Source organism: Protopterus annectens, chromosome 9.part0 (assembly GCF_019279795.1).
Source record: "Protopterus annectens isolate FY-2018-M chromosome 9.part0, PAN1.0, whole genome shotgun sequence".
In the NCBI taxonomy this organism is placed as follows: Eukaryota; Metazoa; Chordata; order Ceratodontiformes; family Protopteridae; genus Protopterus; species Protopterus annectens.
In genome coordinates this window covers 912,059,540-912,081,599 of record NC_056743.1, presented here as the reverse complement: position 1 = coordinate 912,081,599, position 22,060 = coordinate 912,059,540, and the positions used below count along the sequence as shown (strand labels likewise).

Below are 22,060 nucleotides of genomic sequence, written 5' to 3'. Positions count from 1 at the left end.
GTTTTCATAAATACATAGATTGTTACTAGGCTAATGATCCCAGGGTGGGGCTTTCTAAGTCTAGCAAACTTTTCCTGAAAGAGTAATGACATCCTGTAACCAAATGTCCTATTCCCCATCTACTTTTACACTAGTGGAGTCTGCTGTCTTTTATTATTATTTTAGGTAAGGATGCAGGCAGGGAATCCATCTTTTCTGAAGAGTATACAGTCAACATCACTGTTGTGCTGTTCATGTTTGTCCTGACAAATTGCTATTGTCCACAATATTTTGTTAAATTCAGGGAATATTTCTGTTCCAGAAGTAAGTTTTCTGTTTTCCCTTTTACAATGTATATTTAATTTTATAATTTAAATTAATGGGGATATGTTATTACCAAATCTACTTTTGTTTGTAGTCTTTCTGTCCTACTGACTTAGGAAGGATAGGTCTTTTTAGAAAGTTCAACTACAACTCCTCACATACACATCCGATTTTATTACATCATTTACGGTATTTTGGCTACCATGGCAGATGTAATAAATTAGTTTTATTTTTCAAGTCCTTTGGCAGGGAATCTGGTTTACACTTTTACTACCTTTTAATATTTCTGTTTTGTGCTAGCATAATACATTATTTCTTTATGGAAAAATGAGTGAATGGGTATGCATGGTACTTCATGCTTTATTCACAAAGCTATGCGTGTTGTTAGTAACATTGAAGGACTGTTTATGTACCACATCCATCAATTCTGGCTTGAACTGATGAGAACATGCCCTAGCAGAGTCTGCACTAAGAATCCATGCATATAACTGGTTAGTACATTTCACAGTGAGACTGTTTTGTTGGCACCTAGAAGGGGGAAGAAACCATCGCTTTTGCAGTTGACCGGTGAGTCTAACTTAGGCATTTTAATATTAGTCATTCTTCCTCAAATATCTGTTTATCTGTCATCTTCAGGATTTAGCCCTGCACTTCAAATTTTCTTAGATTACTGTAGCCACTTCTCCTTCCTCGCTGTGCATCTAAAGACCCATTTCCAGATTTCTTTGACCACATATTAACATTGGTCACACTGTGAAATACCCCTAGGCCACTGTTGTTTCTAACTGTTGTTTTTGGGAGTCTTTTTTTCTCGTGATGTTAAGAGTTTTGATTCCCCCTTGATCTCTGTTTGATTCATTTCAGTTTATTCCTTTTTTTATCCTACTGTGCTGTGTTTCAACTTGTTCTGAGATAGTTTATTCAGGATCCATTCTTTCTGTCTTGGTGCAATTTTATTTACTGACTGCATTAGTCTTATTGTTCCTTTCTTATTACAATAATGCAGAAGTCTGCCCTCCCTATTACAAATAAACATACTGTGCTAAATGCGTAGATGAAGCTCATTTTTCAGGAGAGTACCTGCTTTGTGCTGCATTTTAAAAGACAAAAAACTGTTTTAGAGTTGGAGGAACCCTGGTCTACCCCATTTGTGACTGTTCCAAGTTTCTCATTCTACCTCCTAGGCTAATACATTTGATCATTTGAAAAGGAAGCTAGCTGTAGAGAAAAAGAGAGAGAGAGAGTGTGAGCGATTCTCGGTCTGATGCTAAATAACTAAATTTCTCTTGCAGGTGTGCTTATCGAACAGATGTCTGTTAAATTAAGGCATACAAGTGTATAGCCTGTTTTACGAGAACCCCTTTCTGAAAGTGTTTCCTCTGTTCTAGCTGATTCCAAACTTCATACATCGCCTCCAACACCTGTCCTATGCAGAGATAGGCTCCAATCACTATCACTCTACTCGGTATCGTACAGATTTCTCAGAGGTGATCCATGTCCCGCCTACAAGGTAATCTCGGACCCTGCCCTACTAGAGATGCTCCATATCCGTAAGTCGAACTCCTGATGCACTACCCACTCAAAAGGCCCGAACCTAATATGTGACATTAACAAAACCTGATGGAGAGACAGGTTTGTCTCCCAGAGGCCGCCTCGTCTCTGGAATAGACTTCCCATACACGTCAAACAGAACACCTCGCTGACCTTCAAGTGCAACCTTGATGGAGCGGATGGGAAACCACAAATTTGTCCCAGGCATTCCACCTGTGTCCCTCATTGACAGGGGCGACAGGTGCTGACTGAGGTTTATTTTTGGGGATAAACTCTTGGCTAGGCTTGTAAGGGCCCCAGGGCCATTAGCCTAGTAACCTCCTATGATTCTGTCATCCCTGGTGTCCATCAGATCCCTCAGGTGTGTTTTGGTCCAGTTGGAACTGTAAAAAGATGTGGTATACATTTCCCAGTGTGTAGCAGATGGAGTTCCCTGGTAATATTGAGGTGGGGCTTGAGAGTTCTACTTTGCCCACTTTTCCGACTTGGGTCCTGACCCTTCCTCACTGCCTTTTGTTGACGTCCGCATTCACTCTGAGACTATTAGTTCAACACGATAACTTCAGTTGTGACATAGCCATTTGTGTTGGTGTTTCTGACCTTGACTCCTTTGTGACAGGTGCCACCCACTATGTAATGGGCCAATTTCAGTCATGGTCCCAACCCTTTCAAGGCCAAGTATTTCATCTCCAGAGTCTGCCTTTGACTTTGAACTGCATTGTGTGTATTGATCTGACTGGATGATGCCGAAGCATCTGCTAAATGCTTGGGGTTGAACTTTCTGGCTTTTGCCTTGAGGATGCCTTTGTCTAGTGTTATTCCCTCTGGGTTGGTAGCCATAGATTTAGTGATGATGCCAATTTTCCTGCAAACTATATAAGCTTCCCCACATGAGCCTCAATGTGGCGATGCATGCTATAGCTCATGCACCCTATTTGACTGCTGCTGTGGCTCAGTCTGTCTCCATTTTGGAACAAAGAACTTGGGGGGGGGGGGCTTTGGCAAGACATATTGATTATGTCCTGCCATCACTCGTTCCCCTGAGGTCCAGGGGAAGATTTATGTAAGAGGAAGCACATAGGTTCATAAGTGTTTACTAGGCTAATGACCACAAGGGCCTTTTTAAGCCTAGCCATGCTTCCCAAATCTCAATTGCAATTCTAGATATCCCTTGGCTTGGTGGCTACCCTGACTGCACATCTAGCATGCAGCACTGTGGATGATTCAGCAAGGGAGGCAGTTACAGGATTGCCTACTGATTGTCATGCCTGGCTTCACCTAATGGAATTGCTAAGAACACTAATTCCAATGTCAAGAATTCCCCTTTTCAATGAATGTTACTGTATGAACCAACCACACACTGTCTGTCAGCCCACTCTGTCAGAAAGCTGAAGCCAGATTAGAAACTCAGAGCCTGCTCACAAAAAGAGCTGTCCAAGAGGTCTCAACAAACAAAAAGTGTTTAGGCTTTTACAGAAGGTTCTTTTGTCATTCAAAAAGCAAAAGGACTTCAGGCTCATTTTTTATACGAGTGCCCTTAATTAGCACATTCTGAAAGGCCCTTTTGCATGGTTGTAGTACTGTCCATCTTTCCGTTTCAGTTTGTAGAGACTGTATGTGCTCAGACCTTCATGGCATATGCTTCCACATCCAGATTTCCAAGGAATTCATGTAGTTGTTACTTTTCTGGATCGACTCAATCATTATTATTGCTGGACATTGCCATTTGGTCTCACCAGAGCCCCTAGGGTGTTTACCAGATGCATGCCAGTGGCTCTCCGATTGCAGGGTTCCAGGGTTTTCACTTGGACAGCTGGCTTCTTGCAGCCCCAACTAGGGACAGTCTGGATTCCTGCGGAGATTCACTTCTCAAAGAGCCTTGGAAATAAAAGGCAGCATTGCAAAGTACCAGATGATGCCTTTACAGTTGATCACGGTTAGTTACCTTCACGGGGTGCTGTCTAAACACCTTAGTTTGCCTAATCTTTTTTCAGATCAAAATAAAGATGTGTGAAAAACGTCTTTCATGGTAGACTTGTGAGTCCAATCTCAGTGTGGGCAGACACTACCAAACACCCATCCCTTGGCAACTGTGTGCACAGAAGCTTCCACTGTGGGGTAGGGGACATCATTTGGAGCAAGGTACATGGCTGATTAACAAGGCCAGTCTGCATATTCACAATTTGGAAATGGCCATCCTCCTCACTTCACAGGAATTTCAAGCTTCCCTTCTCTCTAGTGTGAGTGCCATGTGCTGTGACTGCATGGCAGTAGCTTGGTACATAAATAAGCAGAAGAGAACTCATTTCTGTCTTTTTTGTTGGGAAGCTGAAATAGTATAGGAAGAAGAATTTACTTCCACCCACTTTTGGTTGCCTGTCATATCCTGAGACAAGACATTTCTCTGTAGACCTGCTCAGCCAATGTCTGCCAATGCTGAAGGAGTGGCAATTCAGTCATTTTGTAGTGTAGAACCTCTTCCATTGCTAGGTGAAGCCTTGTTGTGAACATTTTGCATCCTCAGTAAGCTATAAATGTAGCAGTAATTTTCCCTTTATTCCTCCCTCAGCAAAGTGTCCCAGTGATGTACCTTGCCAGAAGTATCCCCCATGACTCCTTTATGCTTTTCCCCATTATTCCTTATCCCCAAGTCTTGCAAGGATAAAGTGATTCTAATAGCCCCTTTTTGCCCCCCCCCCTCCAAAAGTGTTTTCCCTGCTGTGTCCTTGAATGTTGGATAGAGCTCTCTATCTGAAGCCTTCTAAGAATATCCTCTATTATCTGTCTGGCAAGCCTAAACTAGTCCTTCACTACCTCAGGTTATCCTCTGCCCAGAGATCTTGCGAAGGAAAGATGTATCATAGCAAATGGACTTGTATTTCCTTGTGATCCACTGCCTGGAGGCTAGACCCTTTCATAGCTCCTGTTGATGTTGACACAATAATTTGCAGGGAGATGGACAGTAGAAGAGAAGCTAGAAATGAGGAAAGAGTGCAGCTGGGTATTTCTAGATTTGGAGAAAGCATATAAGAAGGTCCCAAGAAAACTGAATTGGGCAGCCCCTGCAATAGTTCAAAGTTCTGGAAGCATTGGTAGAATTATTGCAGGCTGCATACAAAGACCCCGTGACAGAAGTATGAATAGGCATTTGCAGTGGGAGTGGGTATACATCAGTGTTCATCCCCAAGCTCACTGCTCTTCATACTGGTGATGGACTACATTAACAATGAGTTGTAGGGGATAGATCAATAAAGGTGCTGTATGCAGATGATGTCTCATTACAGGCAGTCTCTAAACAAAAACTTCAGCAAAGGATGGGGGAATGGAATACAAAACTGAAGACAGAGTATGAAACGGAGTACAGATAAGACTTGTAATGGCAGCAAACAGGCAGAATCAGATGAAGCTGAGAATTGAAATAGAAGGGAAAATAGTGGAGCAAGTTAACGGGTTCATATACTTTGAGGGGTGGTTGTGAAGAAGGGGGGTTGGAATGAGGAGGTCAAAGTTAGAATTAGATGGGCTGCAGCCAACTGGCACAGAGTGTCAAGGATAGTGTATGACAGAAAGATGTCTAAAAATATGAAAAGTAACCTGTACAAAACAATGTTGTGACCATTACTACTATATGGTACAGGAACCTGGGCAGTAAAGGCAGAACAGTTGAGGAATCTAGAGATGGAAATGAAGTGCCTGAGACGGTTGGTAGGATGCACACTGTGGGACAGACGAAGAAATGAGTACATCAGAGCAGAAACCCAAGTGGCTCCAATTGCAGAGAAGATCAAATGGTGTTTCAGGCAGGTGTGCAGGAAAGCAAAAGACAGTCTGGCGAAAATGATTTGGGACAAACATGAACAAGGCAAGAGGAAACAAGGGAGTCCAGCAAACAGATGGATGGATTGTCTGAGAGAAGACCTGTGATAGTCAGGCATGACTGTCGAAGAAGGTATGAGAATGGCACTGAATCGAGAGAGGCTGCGACACCCTGACCCCTTGTAGAAAAAATGGGAAGAAGGGGGTTGATGATGATGATAAAGGAAATGCAGCCTCAAACAACAGACTTCTTGTCCTGTCTGTAAAAAGGGTGGAGCTACCATGTACTGTTACTTGGACTGCCTTTTGTAATGAAGTTTGTTTTCCTTTGTTCAGTACATTACAAAGCACTTCCTTGTGTGAGAAGATGACTTACTTTCTTGAACATGTTATGAATGTGTTCACAGTGGAGTTATGAAATGCAACCTCCTGATCATTTTTGCATACCTGCATTCTGCATGTACAACCCCATTTGAGAGTGTGGTATAGTCCACTGCAACTTGTTGAAGACATTACCAAATTTTAGATGATCATTTTTCTTTCACTGAAAAATCAGAAGACTGAAATTGCCTGAAGACTGACGAGCCTTTAGGCCCCACCCCAGTATGGGATAAACTTCACCGCTTAACTTATCTAGAGAACTTTGAGACCATATGTGGTGATTATTGCTCTAAGACATTTTTTACCTCCTTCTGTCATTTTGTTCATGGCAGGTTCATCTAGCTTTGTTTATTCATGTATTTTATTTTTTACCTTTTCGTTGATTGACTGAACTGTTCCTGGGGGATGGTATTTTTCAGGATATTCTATTCCAGTGTCCTCAAGTCTTGTATTGCTTGGGTTTTATTGTGGGCACTCCTTAGTATTATACCAAAAAGTTCCACAGGAGAGTACTCCTTGAATTAAACTGTAACAGATGTGCAGTCATTTGTGATAGAAGTTGAACTCTGCGAGACCATTTGCATGTGATGCCTTATAGCTTAGCTTGCTTCAGCTGCTACTGTGGCAACATAGAAAAATAGGTAAAGAAACTTCATGATTTTAGAACCTAATATGTGAGTGCTGTTTAAAGTACGATCCCTGTTACTGTTTGAAGTGGGTGACAACTGAAGATTGTTACACATTCTTTCATAAGCAAGTCATATGAGGAGGTAGACACGCCACAGAGTGCCCTATTGAAGATTAGCAGAAGTAGTGAGTACTTTGTACAACTATGCTCTCTCCAACAGGAATTTTGAAATACAAGGGTTAGGATTTGTGAATACTTGGACCCTCAGGTTTGAAGTGTCCAGTATCTTGGACATCTGAAAACTAAAGGACTTGAATGGCCATTTTAAGTTCTGAGACTCATGGTTTGTGCCTTATTGAATAAGCAGCAGTTTTGACAGTTGTGCTTCTGCATTTCTGCAGTGGTTAAATGCAGACAATCCATTGTTTTCTTTGCTGTGGCCCATTTGTGTGCATGTTATCTACCCAGTGGTTATCTGCACAATTCAGATAGCATGTCTAGATACCCTGTTATCTGTAGATAAGTGAACTGTTGAGAAGCTAAATTCATGTTTTCACTTTAGGTTGCAGTACTCTAGAAATGCCAAGGAAATGTGGTGTAATTGATCCTGTGACATTGTGTATGCACATATAGGCATGTATAACTGTGTCTATATTTATTACGTACATCTCTCATATATATATATATATATATATATATATATATATGTGTGTGTGTGTGTGTATAATTTATATATGTATGTATGTGTGTAGATGTATATGTACCTACATTCCTGTTTTAATAATAGCATTCTCATTTTGATTAATATCACACTTTTTTTTTCTTGACAGATCTTGATGTGAAACTGATCCTCATTTTTTTGGCAGGACTTCTCTTATTCTTTTATGCTGAAACTCTTAGCAGGTAATTAAGTCCAAACAGACACACACAGTGAGAATTACACAGTGGTGTTATATATGTGCATGTTGAATGGCTCTGCTAGACTTTCTCATGAATATGTGTATTTATGTAATTCTGTTCCTTGCCAGCTAAGCTTGCATGGTACACATTGCTGTACAGTTTGGAAATGTTTAAGTTTCACATTGAGGATCCACCTTGAATGGGTCCTGTGGATGAGTTTATCCTGTCCACAATTTAACATTCCTCGTCTTTTTTGAGAAACTGCCATACTCTATGGATAGTTGTGTTCCTGTGATGTAAGCAATTAAATTTCATTTGACTTCATAAACAGACTTAACCCCTGTGCTGCCATTTTTTAAACCACTTTAATGGTTTGTTTTTCAATCTTTGGCTCTGCTATTGCTAGTACAAATGTCTTGGTTTCACATGCCATTCAGATTCATGTTGTCCTCGGACCGTTAGATTTATACATGATGCTGAAGATTTCTGAATTCTGAAGAGTGATAAGCAGCTCCTCCTGACATTAGTAGGCTGGTACATCTCAATGCCCAAGGTTTAGGCCATATTTTGAGCAATTGATGCTTCATTGGGGAGTATTGACTAGCTCAGAAAGTATTCAAACTGGAACCAAACCACAAAAATGAGCTGGAATCCGCACCCGATACAAGACCTTTAATTCAAAAGAACTTTTCAACTTTAGCAACACGCTTTCGGAGGATACAATGACCCTCCTTCCTCAGAAGACAAAAACGTTGAGACAGGATTACAAGCATTTAAATACATCCTCTATAAAATCATTGCCAACGTGTTAATTAATAAGTACGCCTTTACACGCCTATTAATTAGGCTAAATGGACAAAAATAGACGAACCAAGACAAAAGGCAGAGAAATGGAAACAGCGTTGTCACAAATACCATGTTGACTTTAAAATTTAAAATTAAAAATCTGTGCATACAATAATTGTCACCTTAGTCAAAACTTATTACTATAATAAAATATAAAAACATTAGAACACATACCATTACATTCCAGATATTCATGTTGAAAATTCTTACTACTATTTTCTTGGTGCTTCATCTCATCCTAAATGGGCTGGTTTTTACTTGTGTTGGCGTTGTCACAGGGAGAACCGATGCCAGAGTTCATGTCCCAGGTGTGAAAGGTTAGATGCCTGTTTGAGGTATTGGTTGGATCTAGAATTGCAGATGTACTGGATTTCACCCTTGTACACTTCTGTTTCATTCCATCCTATAGTGGACCCAGTAATCACCCCATACACATCTGACTCATGGGCATATATTATGTGATTTGGAACATTCAGAAGACAGCAGTCTCCAGCCCCTGATAGCTTCTCTGAAATGTATATTTGAGGGGGAAGGCCTTTGTTTTTATGCAAACAAAACATCAGAGTCTGCGGACTTCTGCTAGTTGTGGGTCTAATATCTTCTTTGGAAAGGCTTTTTGTGGTATTTTAGAGATTGCCTATCCTTATTCCATGGTAGTTCCTGCAGTTAGTCATTCAGGCCTCGGGAGGATCCCCTACACTGGAGCTATCCTGCAAAATTCATGTTTGAAGTCTGGAGCCACCTTCACGCTGCTTAAATATCCTCCAGCTAAAGTTTTGTCTGACCATCTCAAGGGTAACTTTCATGTGGCCTCAGTAAGTTTTTAGCAGGACCTATCCATTACATTACATGTCCTCCCAAGTAGGAGGTGGAATATTGGTAATGACAACACTGCAGTTACAAAAATGTACATTTTTTTCTGGTGAAATGTATAAGACTTACACTTCTAATGTAATGGCAATTTAATGAAGATGTTTTCTTGCCACATGCTGTCTTCCCATCTCTGAACAGAAGGCACATTACCACCTTTACTTGCAACGGAGTGTGATGCAGCATACCAAATTGTAGTAGTCAAATACCTGTGAAACCCTACATTTGGTACTTATAAAATGTTGCGTGTCAGTTGCCCTTTCACCATTCTTGGAAAAGGTTTCATAAGATTAGAGTATGACACTTGTGTGTAAAATGCATATAAAACTGACTGCAGCATACTATCCCATTCAGCAAGTAAAGGTGTAGTCGAATCAAGACTGCTATCATAAAAAATGTTTGTCTAGAGAAATGTAAATGATTTTTGTTTCTTCTATAGTGACAACACAGTAAAGATATGTTGCAGGCATGGTATGCGTTCTTTTGGCTTAAACAAATAACATTCTCTTGCTTAATGGAGTTAGACTGTAATGCAAATTGGCTGCCTGGCACATTATTTACTTGCCATTTATTAACTGGGTTAGTCCAACTGAGTTGTAGGATTGCTTTGCTGCAGATCTAACGATTTTATTATAAGTTTGTTCAAGCTTGGTGATTAATGTGGATTGTAAGTTTGTAAGGATGGGAGCGGGATAGAGTAGGAAAGGTAGGTGGAATGCTGGAGCCAGAGACAGTTTGGAGTCTGATGTAAGCAACGTTTTGTTCCTATAAAGTCGTCCCAGTTTTTGATGTTCATTTTTTTTTTTTTTTTTTGATACAATGTTGAATGTGCAGGTCAAATTTTAATTGATAGTCAATCATGGCACCCAGGAGCTTAGTATGAGGTTCTACTTTGATGATAGTATTGTTAAGCGATGAGATAATAACGGTAGGTTTGAGATGGGAGAGTGATCTAGGAAGGAGGGGAAGGAGGTTTTTTTTATATATTTAAGATGAGCTGGTTTGCTGTAAACCATCTTTCCATGGAAAGGAATGTGTTTGAATTGTCCTGTAATTCTGTTGAAGATTGTCAAAACACGGTTATATGCACTGACATTTTCTAGTAACATTTTTGTCAAATTTGGATATTCAGCAATAGTTAGATTATGAATGCATGGTGAATGAGTCTAAAGTCCCGAATGCCTGGTAATACTTTTTCTTTTCTCCTGTGTCACCATTCTGTTTGCTGGAAAGCGTCACTCTCAGGAATGGATAAATGTGAATTTTAGTTTTTATGTTACAAAACCAGACAATGTTTATATTTGCGTGCTACACATTTATCCCAGAATGGAAAAGTAAAAGTATGCATTTTGTTGTGAATTTAATGTAAGGACATTTGCGGTGTATAGAATGAAGATATTTTATGTAATTCTCATGGTGTACCAGCACTATGTTATCAGTAGGCACAAACCCACAAAATAAAATTGATCATGTTTGCCATGGCCAGCCTGAAAGGTATCTTTTACGGAGGGAATGACTGAAGTGGCAAAGCTTTGTGACTCACTCGAAACAAAACCATCCAAGTGGTAGACCAGTGCTCCAGATATGTTAATGTTTTCCTGTAGATGCTAAAACACAGCAGTGTCTGAGATTCTCCAGCCTAATTTCCCAATCAAATCTTTCATTTTGTTATACCAGAAGAACAGTGCATCTCCTAGACAGTACACACAGTTATCAACTTTTCACAGTCATCCTGAACATCTTGCATCAAGAGAGGACAGATATAAACATCTCAAGAAGGTTTCATGCTTGCAAAAATAAAACGGTCTTAATGTCCATAGCATAAAAGAGTAAACAAGACGCACAGCCAAACCAGTTAGTAAAAAAACTACAAGAAAATCCTAGGCAAGCTAGAGTTTTCACTGTATGATTGCTTAAAACCTCTTGTAAAAGAGGATAATGGGATATATGGAAATTACCCTTAAGGGCATCAGGTGTTTCAGCTATATGGCAGTTCCGAATGCCTGTGACTTTTTTCATTTTAAGCCTGTTAATGGGCAAATTCAAGCCAATAAATTCAAACCTCCCTCGTAGAATGGACATTCCAGGGCTTTTGAAAAGAATATGGCCAAAAGAGAATGAAGAAATTCTGATCCCCCTGTTAGTCTTTTGGAAGATGTTTTCTTTAAAGTTTTTTCAAACCCTGTAGCTAGAAGTCCAGCTTTGGAATCAACAATAGATGCATCTCAATTGGAACTATCACACTTGCCCTTTTTTGCTGGCATTTTTGGTCTTGTGGGGGGGAAGGATACTTTTTCATTTCTAGATTTGAAAGTCCTGCTACTACTTGTACTGGTTTTCAATATCCTCTTCACATCTCTCAACTGATTCAGCTGTTCAACCATTTTTCCCCCATAAATGGTGAATTTGCATGTGTCAGTCACAGCTGACCCAAAAATGTTCTACTACAAAAATCTCTGAATCAGAAGCTGGCTTTTTAACAAATAGTTACGTTGCATTTTGCTGTTTATAGATATTTTGTTTTTTTATATTACTTTAACTTGTTCACCACTATTGACAGTATTTATCCTAGTGTTAGATGTTCTGATATACATCATATCTGCATCTCGTGCCACTCTAATTGATTCATGCCTGGTAATCGCAGTTCCAATCAGCTGTTTTTTTCTGCCCAACCTTTGCTTTTCCTTTTCTACTGTGTGAAATATGCTATGTCCTATCTTCCAAAGTGAGTCTCAAGGCTGACTTTATTGAGGAAAAAGTAAGTTCTTTGCTTGCCGTTACCGCATGTCTGGATGTAAATGACAGTATTATTCAGCAGTTTAAAAGCAAACCTTACATCTGGGAATACCATGTTATATTTATGCATCTGACTATATCTTTGCTTAAAACCAGTTATGTGATCTGCTTTGTCTCTGAAATTCCAATCAGAATTAGTGTGTGCCTCATATCCAGTCTTTTTCTCTCTATAAAAGGACATAGCATGTAGTCTAATATTTAAATGGACTTGTCTTTATTTGGGTTCCATTGCTGTGTCCCTTGCTCTCCCAGTAATTGACCATGCTCCCACAAGGGCATGCTTTAATTTTTTTCTGGCCTAGTAGCCAGAGTCCAAACCATTACTCTTGCTTTCCAACTTTCAAAGGGTATATTTTCATAAAACAAATAATTTCTTGGTTAACACACACTTGTTACCAGTGAAAAGGTTGATCAAAGTAGTTGAGTTTTAAAAACACACAGAGATTATTCGTTTAACTTCCAAGCTACACGTACACAACTGAGATGCATGCAAGTTATAGTCTACAACTGTAGCTAGAAGGTCATAGTCATTGCCAAGAAAAAAAAGAAAATGCTGCTTCAGAACTATCATAAAGCAAGTTGAAAAACATATTGCTCTCCTGTTAAAGAAACACAGCAGCAGTAAAAATCCCAAACAAAATTTGTAACTCCAGGCTGAATAGAGATACTGTTAAGTTACAGTAAGTTAACCTGTAAACAAAAATCAATTTTGTGCTTGTGTTTTAAAAGATAGCTTCACTCCTTTTCCTTACATAACTGTCATCATAGAATATGCATGTTTTGTACTAGGGTACACCTTTTTGCCCCACAATTGCTTGAACATTAAGCACCCTAGGTGGTCTCAAGTTTAGGCTTTCATAGCCATCCATAGGGGACATCATTCAGGCAGCTATTAGAGTTGCTTGCATCCTTGCCACAATCCCGGCAATGAAGGCATTTTGTTTTTATGACCTAACCTATCTTTGGGCAGAGGACACACAACCTGTATCACCTCAGGATCCACTGTGCATTAGGCAAGTGCACATGCCTATGTACTTGCTAGACGAAGGCTGCTGCCGGCTGGATGCTTGATGAACCACACATACTGTCCCAGACTGAAGGTCTGCCGACTTCACCTAAAGGATTGCTATTGCCTCCAGCTGGCTGTGCCCTCTTAGCCCCCCATAGGATAGGTATATGCATCCTTCCTGCTCACTCCACGTGCCTGACCCACTATTCTCACTCTGGTCACCTGGGCTGTATGCAGGGCTTTATCCCGTTATTCCACTGAGACAGTTTAGGGTACACCTTCTTTGAGTGTGAAGTAATGACATTAATTGGCAACAAATTAAAGCTATAGTGATGTGGTCATTCATGTTTTCATACATTGATTTCTTCCTCGTCATGCAAACACACTGTCCCTAACAAGCCAGATCAGTGACTTTTTTACTGTGATAAAGGAACAATAGTGGTCAGTCGCTTTCTCACACACACACACACACACACACACACACACACACACACACACACACACACACACAAAACCTGCCTCCCTCCTTTGAAATCCATCCACTTTCTCTGTGCGCCTCTTATATGTATTTATTTTTCCTCACGTACTCCAGATGTAGACATTTTTTGCATCCGTGATTGTGATGAAAGTGAAATAAATAATGGTTGCAATGATGTTTTTCTAATTGTTGCTATCATACACATGCACTCCCTTTTCTTGCAGCCGTTATCCACAGTTGTCCAGCAGTGATCATTTACTTGCCCTTTACTTTCAGTCGCAACTGCAGTCTTGAAAGGGGAAGCATGCTTCTTGTGTATACCTCTGATGTTTGTAATGAAAATAAAAGAAATACTGCCAAAGTAATATATTTTAATTTGTTTCACTCAGGTTGTTGTACTGTGACCCCCCCCCCCCACCCACATAGCAAGTCAGATCATTGATCATTTAGATCCCTTCCCCACCATAACAAGCCATGTTAGTGATCATTCTGAGCCCCCCACCATAACAAGCCATATCAGTGATCATTTAACGTTGATCGTGTGCTTTCCCTTTGCTTGCCTACATGGCCTACCCCCCCCCCCCCCCCAAGATAGATATATATACTGTGTACAGCTTTGGTGTATGTCTGTGTTGAAATTGCAGAAATAATGTCTGCAGTGGTGTGTTTCTGTATGCTGCTCTTATGCATGCGTACTGTACCCTCACAAGAGTTATTGGTGATAAAGTAATGTATATTTGCTTTCACAGAGACTGCCTGCCTCCTCCCCATACCCAGCTTTTTTTAATCCTTGATCAGATGTGTGCTCTCCTCAGAGGTAGAGAAATTGTCAGAGTAATGTGTTTGGTACTCTCACAATTGTAATAAATAAATGAATAATTAAATGAATGGATTGCTACTGGCAGCAGTGCATAATGTTACTACTGCCTACAGACATGTCTGGTGTCCTATTTATTCCACCCTTCCAAACAAAAAAAAAACATAATTGTCTTCAGATGTAATGCTATCAGCACACGCAATTTTAAAACTGAGAACCATTACAACTCCTTATCCATTGTCTTGTACACCCTGTTCAAAGTCCATGCATATCCTCTCAATCACGATAGTATTCATTCCTTTATTCTACTACTCTATCTTCTATCAGAGCTTTAAACAGAAAACTCCAACACCTTAAACTACTTTTAAACCAAATTTAAGAATAAATACTTAATAAGACAAAGGCACTGTAATATTATTGCCAACAAATGATAAGCTGGACCATTACATTTTCATCTTTGTGTTTAATTATTCATCCCTGTTGTCACTTCTTTAATAAGAGGAACAATTTTCTCTCTTGTATGTTGAAAACAAGGAGAAAAATATTACTATTACTGACTTGGTTCAATCACTCCTTCATAATTGTCTACCTAATCCTTGGTCAGGGCTTGGAGGATTTTTTAAGACGACCAACTTGCATCATAGTTATCCCATGACATTTTCCATGCTGTTTGACTTTCCTGTACTTCTGTGTCATCCATTTAATAGAATAGCTCTTTAACTCTTCTGCCTTCCACTTTTTGTTGCTTGCTTTGTTAGCTACACACACCAATGACAGATGTTTTTCTGCTTTATTACATTGTAAAGTTTTTCTGCATCATAATACATTAGTGTTTTTCTAAAAATCTCCTAGGAGGCCAGACAAGTATATTACAGCTCCCAAGGACCAAACCTTCTTTACCAGTGGTGTAGTAGTTGATGCCATGGTCGTGGTGGCTGCCACGAAAAATGAACTTTCCAAGACCAGTTCCTGTATCCATCCTCCTAATAAGGATTTTAGGACCTTGGATAGGTATGAGAAGTGTGCCTTCTCTTCAGCAGCTTTTACATTACAATCACTTAATTATCTTACTCATTTCACCAAACTTCAGAGGGACCTGTTGAAAGAACCATCAGACTCTCTCCGGGGAGCTATAGCTGATGCGGCGGCAGACAAGGTCAGTGCAGAGCTCGCTACCCTCAATTCAGTGGTCAGCTCATCCATGAGACTCATCTCACATGCAGCAGATGAAGCGAGTAGGGCGGCGGGTTCAGGTATCTTTATTAGGAGACAGAGTAGTGTGCGCCTTTGCAGTTTTGCGGAGCCCTTTAAGTCTTCCTTTGTTAATGCTCCCTTTGATGATTTATCTCTCTTTGGGCCCAAAGTTAAAGAAATGCTAACCTGGTGTGAGCAGGAGGTTAAGACATTGTCTGCCATTGGAGTGCGTTTTTCCACTCCTACTAGACCTTTTCCAAAAGGTCAGAGAGGTAGTGGAAAGATGTGATACAGGAAATCACAAACGTCTTACCAGGACACACAAAGTGGTAGTTTCCCCCAAGGCAGAGGGGGAAGTAATAAGAATCAGGGTTCCAGAGAATCCTTCTTTGGCAGACCCTTTCAGCGCTCCTGAAAGAGTGCCTGACTGCTCGCCTCTGGATGCAGTCGGGGCACAGCTGTCACTGCACCTAGAAACCTGGCGAGACTTAACCAACAACAAACGTTTGCAGGACACAATATCCAGGGGTTATATCATTCCCTTCTCTTTTCCCCCCTTCCATAAACTACTCCATTCCAGATGTTCCACCCAGTCAGAAGGAACAAGCAACGTTAGAAATTCAAAAGTTGCTCAGAAAGATTCATCCAAGTAGTTCCCGCAGACCAGAGAGGATCTGGAACTTACTCAAGGTTCTGTTTAGTTCTAAAGAAAACAGGGGACTGGAGACCAGTCCTGCATCTCCACAAATTAAACAAAGTGAAGTAAACCAAGTTATGGATGGTGGCACTGCAGTTGATACTTCCATTCCTAGGAAAAGATAATTGGATGTGCTCTATAGACCTTCAGGATGCGTACTACCACATCAAAATGGAAAGGCGATCCAGAAGGTTCTTGCACTTCCTGCTAGGAGCCAGTCATTTCCGGTTTCAAGCTCTGCCCTTTGGTCTCTCTACAGCCCCCAGAGTGTTCACCAAATGCATGGCAGTAGTGGCATCTCACCTGAGGCGCATAGGATTCTGGGTGTTTCCGTATCTGGACAGCTGGCTCATAGCCGCCTCGACCAGGCATCTACTGTGCAAGCCAGGGATTATACACTCCAGCTTTGTTCCTCCCTAGGCATTACCATAAACTACAAGTCTGCTCTAGAGCCATCTCAGAACTTAAATTTTATAGGAGCAGACATACAACCATGATGATAGCAAGACTCCCTAATGAAAGAGTGCATGATCCATGTTTACATGTGAGGTTGTTAATCAAGAATACCCGAGCCACTGCAAAACAAGTTCTACAAGTACTGGGGAAGATGGCAGCAACTATTGTACTAATTCTTCTAGCTCGCCTACATATGAGGATACTTCAGTGAGTACTTTCCACACAGTGGTCGATTCTGCACTTACCAATATCCCACAAGATTATCATAACCAACACTTGCAAAAAATAGCTCAAGTGGTGGATTCACTCTCCTTCAATATCTGAAGGCCGTCCCTTTATTCCCCCCTCAACCCCAGAACACGGTGACCATGGACGCTTCCCAGAAAAGGTGGGGGGGGCGTTATCTGGGGGAGATGGTCCAAGGCATCTGGCAGGAACACAAGGATCACTTGCACATAAACATCTTAGAGATGAGAGCAGTGCTTCTGGTATTGCAAGCATTTCAGAACACTCTCCCTCTAGGAATTATAGTGATTCAGTCAGACAATATGTCGGTAATCTGGTACATAAACAAGGAAGAACCAGATCTTTACCCCCTTTCTCGAAAGGGTTTAGCAATGGGCAACATCTTCCAACTGCTTTCTGGTGGCAACACACATCCCAGGGAGATCCAGCGTGATTGCAGACATATATTATGGCCACACAAGTGGTCCCTCGATTAGAAAGTAGCAGAAAAGATTTTTCCGAAAATGGGGCCAGCCTTGCTGCAACCTTTTTGCTTCTCCCACCAATGCAAAATGCAGCAACTACTTTGCCATAATCCCTCCTCTGGGGGAGTCACCAATGGATGCACTTGTTCACAATTGGCCTTCGGGACTTGTATATGCTTTTCTTCCGATTCACACGTTTTTGCAGAAAGCAAGTTTGATGCAGACCACAGTAATCCTGATTGCCCCCTATTGGCCTCATTAGATCTGATTTCCCTTCATTCAGTCTCATCTAGATGTTCATAGACAGTTATGTTTTTACTTGCACAGAACTTCCAGAATTTAAAAAATCAGACCACTCTTTATTTTTTACTCTGATATTAGGAAAGGTCAAACAGTATCAAAAGTTACCTTATCTAGATGGCTCACTCTTAGTATTTCCTACAGTTACAACTCTAGGAATAGAGCCCTTCCATTCCCTATTATGGCTCATTCCACCAGTTTGATAGCTACTTCTACAGCTTACCTTTGGATAACATCTGTGATGCGGCCACATGGGCAAAACCCCATACTTTTTATTACTCATTACAAAGTGGATTTGGCCTTTAGTAGTAGAGCCTCTTTTTGGTTCTGTGGTTCTGAGGAATATGCTCCCATGAGCCACCCAAGAGTCAGGTTGCTTGGGATGCGGTCCCATCAGTGAGAATAAAGGCGAAATTGACAACAACACATAAAGACGCTATGTACTTACCGTAACATTCCAAGTGTGGTGTTCATCTCTGTTTTTATTCTCATAACGCACCCTCTATGCCAGATCTCCTGGGAGACTGAGTGGATATTGGATTTAAGGATCTGCATAGCCACAGAAAGATTAACCTTCATATTTAATAACCATAATTATTATGTATTATGCTGAATTTGTAAGCTGTTACCTTTAGGACCCAGGATAAACCCTCGCTCCGCTCGGGCTTGCTCCGCTCCCCACCCTGCCCCCTATTCTCACCTGCCCCCAATACCTCTACATTTATTAGGTCATTAAGCCCATCCCCCTCATCACCAACCAATCACAACCGTCCCTCACTCTGACTCCTCTCCCTCCCACTTTCTTTGTTCTGTCTATACTATCAAGACTACTCCCTCAGCCCTCCCACCAACCTTCCTCTATCCCTCTTCCATCCACTATCCCCCCCAGCTTCTTTATACACCCACTCTACCAGGGTAATTCCCACTTGCATATTTCACTCATCTACTTCTCCTCTCACCATGGATAGAAACTCTTTCACCACCCTTCCCTTCCTATCATTACTCCTTATTATCTCTTATCTTTTAACAAGCTACGAAACTCTAGTCCTAACAGGAGCATACCTCCCCAAGGGTCATACCTCTGTACACTCACATAACCCCTCCAATCTCATCCCTCCCTCCCACTACCCCGTTAGCAACCTTAATTCCAAAAAAAAACATCCTACCCTCCGACACCCTAAAGCACCTTCAACTAAAGATACTCTCAAATTACTAATCAAGCTCCAAAAAATTCTTGACTACTTGAAAAAATCCATCACGAAAGATGGCGATATCCACCCCAACCAAGGCCCAAGCACCTTGAATGCTGCTAGAAGCTCAGCGAGCTCCCTCCTTATCCTTCACCTGAATCTAAGAAGTATCAATAATAAGGTACACAACTTACATGCCATGCTTGCAACCCACTCCTCAGACATCATGTGTCTATCAGAAACATGGCTCAAACCTACCACTAAGGATGAAGAAATCATCCCACCTGGGTATAACATTCTCAGGGCCGACCGAATTACTAAAAAGGGCGGGGGAACAGCTGTCATGTTTAAGAACTCCTTGAACATTATAATGCACCCGCTCCAACCCCCAAAAATTCCTACCCTAGAACTGATTTCACTAAAGCTATGCCTTAGCAACCAAAAAAGTATTAATCTTTTAGTAATTTACTTACCCCCAGGCAAAAATGTTGAATACCTCGAACAAATACTCAGTTGGTTAGCTGCCACCTATCCCCAAGAAACTATTATACTAGGAGACGTTAATATTGACTGGTCCCTCTACTCCAAAACTCAAATCCTCTCCCCATCAACTTACATGGTTTCTCCCAAAACATTCTATCTCCCACTAGAATTGGAAACGCTCAGCAAAAGGAGAGCACCATTGACTGGATTCTTACTAATAAGACTCCAAACAACTATACTGCAGGGACCCTACCAAACGACCTTAGTGACCACCTAATTACCTTTCTCATAAAACACAAATGCCCGACCTCAAACCATCCCCTAACCAGACTAGTTAGGAATAGTAAGAATTTTGTCCCAGACAATTTTCTTGCTGGCCTCAAAACATGCAATTGGTCCATCCTTAAAACTCTCCCCTTAGATGAGAGTGTGTCATATTTTAACGACATCTTCCTCAAGATACTTGACTCTCACGCTCCAATGAGACTCACTAGAACTAAGGAACGTATTGCACCTTGGTTAACAAAAGAAACCAAATACAAAATCAAACTCCGCGATCAGGCCTGGCATAAATGGAGATCTACCAAAACCCACCTTGACCGCATCAAGTTTCTACAGCTTAGAAACTCAACCAAATCAGCCGTTAAGACTGACAAAAAGCAATATTTCTGCCACCTCCAAGACAAACACCAACATAATCCTAAAAAATTCTGGGCTGGGTTCAATCACCTCCTTCATCCGGGTAAATCCACCACCCCCATCCCTGAAAAACTTTTGGGCAAAGATCCAGGACAAATAGCCAACACTTTAAATTTATTTTTCACTGAGACCATCCAGTCCCTCGCCAATCAGCTTACCACTTCTCCCTCGGCCACAACCTTAACTAAAGACCCAACTCAACCCTCCTTTAACCTACAACCCACATCTACCTCCTTTATTAGAACCCTTTTGAAAAAACTTAAACCAACCACCTTAGCGGCTGACTTACTCCCAGCCAATTACTTACAACTGGCATCTGACGCCATAGCCTACCCTGTGTCAATATTGATCAACCGGTCCATTTCTGAAGCTTCTATTCCTTCAATCTGGAAAATCTCCTATATTATCCCTCTGCATAAAGGTGGGTCCTCTACTGACACATCTAACTACAGACCAATAGCTATACTTTCTCCTCTAGCCAAGATCTTGGAACGCTGCGTTCACAAACAACTCATCTCCCATCTTTCTCGTAACAACCTTCTCTCCAACACCCAGCATGGCTTTCATCATAGTACAACCTCTGCCCTTCTCTCCTTTGTTGACTCAGTCAACCAAAACCGCAATAATAAACTTTTAACCTCTGCGCTATTTCTAGATCTATCAAAAGCTTTCGACGTGGTCAATCACAAGCAGTTGATTCGCACGCTGGAAAACTTTCAACTTAGCAAACCAACCATAAACTGGTTTAATGACTACCTCTCTTGTAGACAACAGGCAGTCCAGTGGCAAAACACTCTATCAGACCTACTCCCAACTAACATCGGCGTTCCCCAAGGATCTATCCTTGGTCCCCTCCTTTCCCTTTTTATAAATGGTCTACACTCGATCATTCCCAAAGCCACCTGCATTCAATATGCAGACGATTCCACCCTAATCTGCTCAGATGTTTCCCTTGCGAAACTACAAATTGCTACCCAAAATTGCTTCTCCATAGTTGAACAGTGGTTCTCAGAACTAAAGCTTTTACTTAACCCAACCAAAACCAAATTACTTCTAATTTTCCTCACACCAATTCCCTCCCAAGGAAAAGAACCACCTAGTTCCAACAACCCAACCTTCCACGTATCCTCTAACAATGGGACCATAATCGAACCTGTCTCCCACACTAAACTATTAGGGGTGACCATTGATAACAAGCTTAAATTTGATACTCATGTTAGTCTGACAATCAAGTCAGTTAACAAGAAACTTGGGTCTATGTATAGAATAAAGAACTTCCTAACCCCGCACACCAAACTAACTATTGCCAGGACCCACCTCCTCTCCACACTCCTTTATGCATCCCCAGTATTCTCCTTCCTTCACAAGAGAGAACTCAATAAACTATCCACAACCTACAACCATATAGCCAGATTCATAACAGGGATGCCCTATCGCACCCATCACTGCCAAAATTTAAGGACATTGGAATGGCTAGAACTGCCCAACATTCTCAAACTCAACCAACTTACTGAGGTTTTTAAAACAATCAATCACCCAGAAAGAATCCCCTCACTGAACAAAATATTCACTCCCTACCCCAACCTTATATCCCTTCGGTCATCCAATAGCCTACTAGTTCAGACCACTAAACCCAACAACTCGGGAGGCGATGCACTCTATGCTAATTCCATTGGCAAATCCTGGAATGCCCTCCCAAACAACCTAAGGCATATGACCTCTCCTCACCAATTCAAAAAACACCTCAAAGATCTCTTAAAGTCCCAATGGCTATGCCCCTGCTCTAATCCAGACTAATAGCAACCGCCCCAGGCCCACCAAATCCTCTACCCAATCCAATACCTAATTGGTTCTTTATGAAGCCAGGCTTGATCACCTGTTCCAAGCCTGTTCCTTTAACTAACATGTTTAACCTGGTTGATTGCTTTATTCTTGT

At 41.1% G+C, this 22,060-nt stretch overlaps 1 protein-coding gene across 1 annotated transcript in view; it reads left to right on the top strand.

The window, feature by feature from the left end:
- NEMP1 (nuclear envelope integral membrane protein 1) overlaps positions 1-22,060 on the top strand; it is a 420,672-nt gene that overhangs the window by 171,802 nt on the left and 226,810 nt on the right. Inside the window, exon 4 of the mRNA XM_044083655.1 lies at positions 7,510-7,582. Within this exon, the coding sequence (XP_043939590.1) occupies positions 7,510-7,582 (73 nt within the window). The remainder of the gene's footprint in view (positions 1-7,509; positions 7,583-22,060) is intronic.